General features: G+C 37.5%; 1 protein-coding gene across 1 annotated transcript; it reads left to right on the top strand.

Annotated features, from left to right (window-relative positions):
* Positions 1 to 5,369: 5,369 nt before the first annotated feature.
* LOC111404161 (PAN domain-containing protein At5g03700) lies at positions 5,370 to 7,288 on the top strand. The gene has a single exon (XM_023032924.1). The coding sequence runs from the start codon at positions 5,543 to 5,545 to the stop codon at positions 7,022 to 7,024; it is 1,482 nt and encodes a 493-aa protein (XP_022888692.1). The 5' UTR covers positions 5,370 to 5,542; the 3' UTR covers positions 7,025 to 7,288.
* Positions 7,289 to 9,201: the final 1,913 nt, after the last annotated feature.

Below are 9,201 nucleotides of genomic sequence, written 5' to 3'. Positions count from 1 at the left end.
TCGACCAGTCTCTTTCTCATGACCAAGCACGCTAAGCACGTATGATTTAGTTAAAAAATTGATAAAAGTTAAAGTCAAAATCAATAATTAATTATGCAGAGTTGTTAGGAGTTGATAGAAATATTGAGTGCTAGTTGGGAGAAGCTGTTTCTTGGTTGGAATTTTATTGGCTACCCAACTTGAGCTTCTCTTTAAATATGGAAAGTCAAAACCCTAATTTAATGCACAACGACTAAGTTAACATCAACCCATTTATTCACTCACGAATCCTTTCTTGTCGCAATAATTAATTAAAAGTTATCTTTAGAAATTTTCTTCATTTTTTTTAGGAGAAAATTGATTATTAAAAAAATGATAAAATAATTCATTTATGTCAATAAGATACAACATGAACCAATGTTATTTTCGGGGTTAAGTTGGAATACTATGCTAATAACCACTTGATTATTTTTCGATCATGTACTTCAATTAATTAATATATATTTAATATAACAAGAAATGAACTTTTTTAAGTCGTTTATTATTTTTTGATATATTTGAAGAGCTCCATCTTTTATTTTCTAAAAATAATATCTATGGATTTTTAAGTTAGTTAATAATGTTTACAATAGCAGAGTATTATTTTGCAACAAAAATAAGCTGTATAATTAATTTAAAACGAACGTTATTGCTGTTGACTTTTTATAGCTTAAATAAAAAAATAAAATAAAAAAAGGGTATTAAGCAGGAGCAATGGCGCAGCAAATGAGATATGGTCCCCCAACTTATAGCCACAAACATCATCAAAATGTTTTGACTTCAAATTCATGTGTGCAGTTCTAGAATGCCATGCGATACTCACGATGTCAATATTTAATTTATGTTATGTACAGTTGTTAAAAGAATTATAAATTAATATAATTAAATATTTTCTTTCAGTTGAATGACTGTATATTATTATATAAAGTAATTATAATAATCTAGAAAAATATCACAGTGATCTTAAAATCTTTTATATATTTCCATAAAACAATAAACAATTATATAGAAATCGCAATAATTTTTTTTTTTTTAAATCATATGATTTTGACAACACATTTTTACTAATATATAATAGAAGGCATAAACTTTTTACCTGTAAACCAAACATGGAAGCCACAATTTAACCAACAAAAAAATAAAAATAATAATAAAATAAAATCATTTTTCTTTTCTAATAGAAATGTTAGTGACGTAGCGGAAGATTATAAGGAAGATGAACAATCACAAAATGAGAAAACTCAAGGAAAATTTTATTGAATTCAAGAACTGTCGTCTCAAAGGGCTTACAACGCCTTAAATAGAAAAAAAAATCTAGCAAAATTCGAAAAATAGAATAAAAATATATTTTTTCAAAAATAGAAAAATATGAGATAACTACGAAGATGGAAAATTCTTATTTTCAGGATCATTCTCTAACAAAAGGAATATAAATCCGAATTTTATAGAAAAAGATATTGCAAAAACAAAAATTACCATAAATAGCAAAAAGCCTAAACGAGGAATTTTGCCCAAAATCGGCTTTGCATCAAGGCCAAAGGCGCTGAGTTTTACTCATTGGCTCGATTCCAACTGAATTAGACTAGCAATTCGTAAAAAACGAACAAACTCGAAGTTATCATGAAATCAAAAACCACACTTTTATGCATTGCGACGGTTCCATTTCATCATAAACTCTAATCTCTTATGCACTGCATCATTCTCCCCAAGGTGGGAAAAATTCACCCTCAAATTTGATGGGAAAGGAGCTTCATCCTCATCAGAATTATCACCACGAAACGGCACCAAATGCTTGATATTGAACACGTCAAGTGTACGAATATGGCTGGGCAACTTCAAACGGTAAGCATTCGGATTGATCTTCTCAATGACCTCCAATGGACCAATCTTTTTCGCAGTAAGTTTGTTGTATTCATGAGCAGGAACATGATCATTTGTTAACACCGCCCAAACAAAGTCATCTACCTCAAATTCAACATGTCGACGTTTAAGATCCGCAACACACTTATACTCAGTGACAGCAACCTGCAACTGATCATGAGCCTGTGAGTGAACCTGCTGCAATTGCTGAATAAAGTCTTCGGCCATACCATTCATTTTAACAGAAGTGGAAACTGGAACCAGATCAAGAGGACCACGAGGAACAAGGCCATACACCACCTGGAATGGACTAAAACCTATACTTCGATTAATAGTATGATTGTGAGCAAATTTTGCTTGACATAACTTCTGATCCCAAGACTTGATGTGATCACCAACCAGGCAACGTAATAAATCACCCAAGGAACGGTTAACAACCTCTGTTTGACCATCTGTCTGAGGGTGATATGCACCGCTGAAGTCCAACCGTGTATTCACCGAGCGCCATAAGCTGCGCCAGAAGTGGTTGAGGAAACGAGTATCCCGATCAGACACAATAGATGTAGGTAGTCCATGCAGGCGATAAACCTCACGAAAATACAGTAAGGTCATATTGACAGCATCTGTAGTCTTCTTGCAGGGGATGAAATGTACCATCTTTGAAAATTGATCAACCACTACGAAGATCGAATCAAATCCACGTTGAGTCCTGGAGAGTCCCACAACGAAATCCATTCTCACGTCTGTCCAAGCCTGGGTTAGAATAGGCAGGGGCATATACAGGCCCGCATTTGTCGCCTTGCCCTTGGCCAAGTGGCAAACCCGACAATGCTCTACAAACTTGCAGACATCTTTGCGCAATGATGGCCAAAAGTAAGAAGCAGCAACAAGTTGCAATGTTCGGTCACGACCCACATGGTCCTCATTATACAACTCTTGAATGATCTTCAACCTCAAACTGCCCTCTGGAATACACAACTGATTGCCATGAAAAAGAAAACTATCAACCCATGCAAACTCCGACTGCACACCCTCCTGGAACTTCTGAATAACATGAGAAAAGTATGGGTCAGTAACATATAAGTCACACAAACTGTCAAAACCTGGAACCTCCACTCGCATTTCTGTAAGGAGAGTTTGGCGCCTACTCAAGGTATCTGCAATTTTGTTAAGGGCACCTGCCTTGTGCTTGATCACAAAAGTGAACTGCTGTAAGTAAGCAATCCAAGAGGCATGTCGAGCAGATACCTTATCTTGAGTACCAAGGTGTTTAAGGGCATCATGATCCGTATATAAAATGAACTCCTTATGGAGCAAATAGTGACGCCAATGTCGAACGGCTTGGACTATTGTATAGAACTCCACATCATAAGTACTATACCAATACTTTGAGCCAGAAAGCTTCTCACTGAAATATGCAACAGGGCGGTTGTTTTGACTCAGCACACCACCAATACCCACTTTTGAAGCATCACAATGTAGCTCAAATGTTTGGGTAAAGTCAGGTAACACTAAAATTGGAGCAGTAGTCAACTTCTGCTTAATCAATTGGAAAGACGACTCTACCTTGTGACTCCACTGGAACCTACCATCCTTCATGCAATCTGTAATTGGTGTCATGATACTACTGAAATGTGGTATGAACTTGCGATAGAAGGAAGTAAGGCCATGAAAACTCCGCACCTCAATGACAGTCTTAGGCTGTGGCCACTAACTTATCGCCTCTACTTTAGATGTATCAAGTGCTAAACCCGCCTTCGACACCACACTACCTAGGAACACCACACTATCAGTAAGAAATGAACACTTCTTCACTGCAGCATAGAATTTATTCCTCCGAAGAACTGAAAGAACTTCCCGAAGGTGCTGGACATGATCATCATCGTTATCACTATAAATTAAAATATCATCAAAGTAGACCATAACAAATTTACCGATGAATGGGCAAAGAGCCTAATTCATAATTTGCATGAACGTACTGGGCGCATTTGAGAGGCCGAAGGGCATGACTAACCACTTGTACAATCCTTCCCTCGTCTTAAATGCTATCTTCCACTCATCCCCATGTCTGATTCGAATCTGATGGTACCCACTCTTCAAATCAAACTTGCTAAACACACAAGCATCAGTAAGCTGGTCCAACAAAACATCCGGGCGAGGAATAGGAAAGCGGTGATGCAACGTAATCTTATTAATCTCCCTACTATCCACGCACATGCGCCACGTGCCATCCTTCTTCGGCGTGAGAAGAGCAGGAACAACACAAGGACTAAGACTCTCCCTGATGTGTCCTTTTGCTAAAAGCTCCTCAACTTGCCTGCGCAACTCCTCATGCCCAGTGGGGCTCATTCTATAATGCGCTCGGTTAGGCAGGGCAGCACCAGGCGCCAAGTCAATCTGATGCTGAATATCCCACAGTGGTGGTAATCCATCTGGAAGCTCTTCTGGGAAAACTTCATGAAACTCCTTCAGCAATGGCTGAACTGCGAGAAGGACTTCATGCTCACTGTTAATCAACTTTCCCACCAGCACATACACTATCCTAGACTCCTCCATCTCTGTCTCGAATTTCTTTTTGGTCAGTAAATTGGCGTTGTTCCCAATTGTTTGTACTGAACCCTTATCCGGTAGTAACACGATTTTCTTTCCCCCAAACAGAAAGCTGTACGTGTTGGTATATCCATCATGTAGTGAGTGCCTGTCAAATTGCCACGACCTCCCTAACAGTAAATGACACACATCCATATCTACTACATCACATAAAACCTGATCCTTGTAGGAAGGTCCAATCGAGAAGCTGATTCGAACACGTTGAGACACTTCTACATCGTTGCCTCTCTTCAGTCAGGCTAATTTGTACGGTTTGGGATGTTTCTCAGTCTGGAAACCCAATTTTTTAACGACCTCCTCAACCACCACATTCTCGCAACTACCAGAATCAATAACAAATTTACATACCTTCCCTCCAATAGTACATGTCGATTGAAAGATATTGTTACGCAACCAATCAATGTTATTCTCCAAGGGAGTCAGGAAACTCTTTCTCACCACCAGTGCCTAATCCACATCACCAACCACAAACTCTTCCTCTTATGTTGCTTCTTCTACGCTTTCACCGTCAAATATAGGCGAAAACGCCTAAACGATGGATTTTGCCCAAAATTGGCCTTGCGTCAAGGCCAAAGGCGCTGAGTTTTATTCATTGGCTCGATTCCAATCGAATTAGACTAGCAATTCGTCAAAAACGAACAAATCCGAAGCTATCATGAAATCAAAAACCACATTTTTATGCCTTGCGATGGTCCCATTTCATCATAAACTCTAATCCCTTATGCACTGCATAAGTTAGTTCCAATTGTAAAGTCGCAAATGTAGGATTCTATTTTATGCATAAATGCATGTATATATATATTTCCTCATGCAATATAATAATAGAAGTTCCTTTTTCATATAAAATGAGGAAATTGCCCACTTGGGTATCCAATATTAACATTATTTTATCCCCTTGGTGTAGCCAGTTAGTGATCAAAACCTAAAAAGGGTAAGAAGATTTCTCCTATAAATCACATACTGGGACTTTCCCTTCATAATAGTTGTAAAATATATGCCCACACCTGTGTGTATCTATACTTTCATGGCATTTTGTGATTGTTAGTAGTTTAAAATGGATAGATCTGGATTCCACTTAAACTCAGGGAGTCAGATCCTCCTACTCACCAGCTTCTTTGTTCTTTGCATCAGCAATTGGTGGTCAAGTGCTGCTGAGGCCTCCACAGTCCCACAAGAGCTTCTTAAAGGTTTCAAGGCCACTCCGAATCCTTCCATTTCTTCTTTCCAGCCATTACTCAGCGATTCTACTGGTAATTACTCATTGGGTTTCCTCCGAGTCAATAAAAACCAGCTCAACTTAGCTGTTCTCCACATCCAGTCTTCGGAACAACTATGGTATGCCAGAACGACCCGTTTACCGAGATGGGCTCACTCGACGGAGCTCTTCTTCAATGGCAGCCTTGTATTATCTGATCCTCACACAGGGGTACTTTGGTCAACTCAGACGGATGGAGACCGTGTTTGGCTCTCCAACACCTCGAATCTCCAAATCCAGAAGCTTGATGACGTCGCTGTTTTGTGGCAAAGTTTTGATTTTCCCTCAGATACGCTTGTTGAGAACCAAAATTTCACTAGTGCCATGACTTTGGTTTCTTCAAATGGCCTTTATTCTATGCGGTTAGGATCCGATTTTATCGGGTTATACGCCAAGTTCAACCCGGGTACTGATCCAGGTCAAATATATTTGAAGCACAGAGCATTAGAGGCCAAGGCACGTATAGTAAAGGGCCAAGGACCCATACACATAATTCTCATGTCAGACGGGTATTTGGGTATGTTCCAAACGGGTTCAACTCCTGTTGATGTACAATCCTTCAACAGTTTTCAGCAAAACGTATCGGGGACCCGCCGGGTCCGTATCGAACCGGATGGGAATCTCAAAGGGTATTTCTGGGCCGGTTCAAGTTGGATCGTGGATTACCAAGCAATATCCGAACCGTGCGAATTGCCTAGTCCATGCGGGTCATATGGTCTGTGTCAACCAGGCAAGGGATGTTCTTGCCTAGACAACCGGACAGAGCCCGTCTCCGGCGGGTGTGTCTCGTCAGAAAATCACATATCCGTTGACCTCTGCCGTGCCTATGACAACAAATACAAAGTACTGCGAAGAAGTGGGGTAGAATTACCGTATAAAGAACTAATGGGGTACAAGAAAATGGAGTCCATAACACAATGTGAAAGTGCATGTGAATTGAACTGTACGTGTTGGGGTGCGGTGTACAGTAACTCATCTGGGTTCTGCTACATGCTAGATTATCCCATGCAAACCCTAGTAGCTGTGTGGGATGAGACCAAGATGGGTTATTTTAAGCTGCGGGAGGGTCCAGGGAAGAAAAAGGTGGATACCTGGTTAGGCTTAGGATTAGGGTTGCTCTTTGGGGCAATTCTGGTATTTGGTGGAGTAATAGGGTTAGTTTGGTATAAGTTGAGAAGCAAACGAGTCAAAAGGTACGTCGAAGAAGAGAGTATTGGTGTGGGTCCATACAAAGATTTGGGGGCAGCCAGTTTTAGGTCAATTGAATTATGTGAGAAGTGACGTAAGGGATGACGGCACGAAAAATTGTGGGACCCGGTTAAAATCCACTAGTTTATGGTTAAAATCCACTAGTTTATGTTCCAACCAATGACCATAGACTTGGTGCATGCTTCATGGTACACGTGTCTTTATGAATTCAAATTGAGGAGTAGTGGCATCTAGATGGTGCAGTGTGGCACCCCCGCACTACTGAATCTTTACAGTGCATAGAGTTATTATATATTCTGTATATTCAATCTTTGTTTGTCAATCATTCTATCACATTAATTTTTTTATAGTACTCATTTTTCACATATTCTTCATTAAAATAATATTAAACATAAATTAAAAAAATTCTTCTTTTTTAATCACTTATTTCAACATCAATTACTATTCCATAATATACTTTTTCTTATTTAAAGGGGCACAAACAGCCAAACAGGCCTTGAATATATATGTATAATTTAAGCACCTGTTTGGTTTTCATTCTTTTCTCATTAAAATGAAAAATATGATATTATACATCACATCAAAACATCATATATGACTTTCTATATTTTGTGTGGGTCTCGTAACAACTATATTTTTCATTCTCATTTTTATGAAAATGGATACCAAATGGGGCCTAAATTTTTTGAACAAAAAACAAAATTGACTCATTCTTAAATGAATCTTGTTACATGTACATTAAGAGGGTGTTTGGAAGGTATTTTTATGTAAAAATGCATTTTTGAATAGTAAATTGATGGGAAATGTGTGGTTGAAAAATAAAAAAAAATTTATTTACATGTAATATTATTTTAATAAAAAATGTGTGGTTAAAAAGAAAAGAGAGAAAAATGCATTTTAAAAAAATGGATATCAAACGGGGCCTAAGTTTTTTATAATGATTTACATAATGACACATGTTATTCTATCATTTGTTAGTTTAAAACATAATCAATTTTTTTATTTAATATTTTTTTTCACATCATTTTATGTACTCACTTATGTATTATTTTTATATACAAGAAGCATAATCCTCTGAAATAAGAATTTGTTAAAATACAATGTAAAACTTTTGAAAGATTACCTAATGCAGTTCCAAATCTCTCTTAAAATTTGTTTGTTTCGGTGTTGTAGAGATGAAACAGGGATGAAGAATGGTGTGTCTCAGTGTGGTGACGGGATTGACAATAAAATTGTAATGAACGAGATTTATAAATGGAAGAATCAAGAAATCCGATTTCTAAATATGTTAGCATATGTGAGACTATTTTGTTTCACATTTGCCTAAATTTTAGCATATTTTGAATTGATTACTAGAAGTAATAATTATGTCAGAAACAGTGAGGTAACTCACTTTCTTTGAAAATAAATAAATTATAAGTTAATAATCTAGTTTTCTGTAGCTGATAACCTTTTTTCTCACGTTGATTGATGTTTAAAAAGATTAAACCCCAATTTTGAAGGTCCTTATCGTCCCACCCCCAAAGTTTTGTGAGGGAGCTAAATCGTAAGATGTGTCCCAACAAGTCAGGGGACAAAAGCTGTTTGTACACTGCGTCTACAAGGAGTCCAATTTCATGTCTCAGGAATCGAACTCCTACACTACGACTGCCAATAAGACGTGAGTCTTCTCTTTTGCACCATTGGACTATGTCCCGAGGGGTATTTTTTCTCATGTTGCAATATGTTTAAAAATGTTGAATTTGAACCTTGAGGGCCCCTGCAGTCTCCATGTTGATTGATGTTTGATAGGATCCCTTGTGTTTCAAGTTGTTCCATCAACAAAAATGAGAAAAAAGGAGTTTTATAACCTATTTTCTCTTGGAAAATGATAAACAGACAGTATAAAAAATAGGAAACAAAAAACAGATTGAATCATTTTGTCAATGTTAGTCTTGACCTTGCAACATTCTGTTTCATTGACTCTCCTAATCCAGCCTATGTTCGAAAGAGCAATTTTCTTTCAATAACTATCATGTGGATATTTTTTTAGAATGGCAAATTAGTGTTCTGTTATGACTCATGGTACAGAGTATGTAACCTTCACAAAGTAACACATGGCCTACTGTTTCCTTTGCAGTAAATTGCAGCTAAGGATAACTTTCTTTATCAACTCTTTTTATCAATAAAAAAAAGACTGGACATAATGTGAAAATGTTAGCAATGCTTTCTAAGAAATGGTTGTTAGGAGTGACTGAATATGGTTAATG

The sequence above is a fragment of the Olea europaea genome, chromosome 11 (genome assembly GCF_002742605.1).
Source record: "Olea europaea var. sylvestris chromosome 11, O_europaea_v1, whole genome shotgun sequence".
NCBI classification, from domain to species: Eukaryota; Viridiplantae; Streptophyta; class Magnoliopsida; order Lamiales; family Oleaceae; genus Olea; species Olea europaea.
This window is presented reverse-complemented; position numbering and strand designations above follow the sequence as displayed.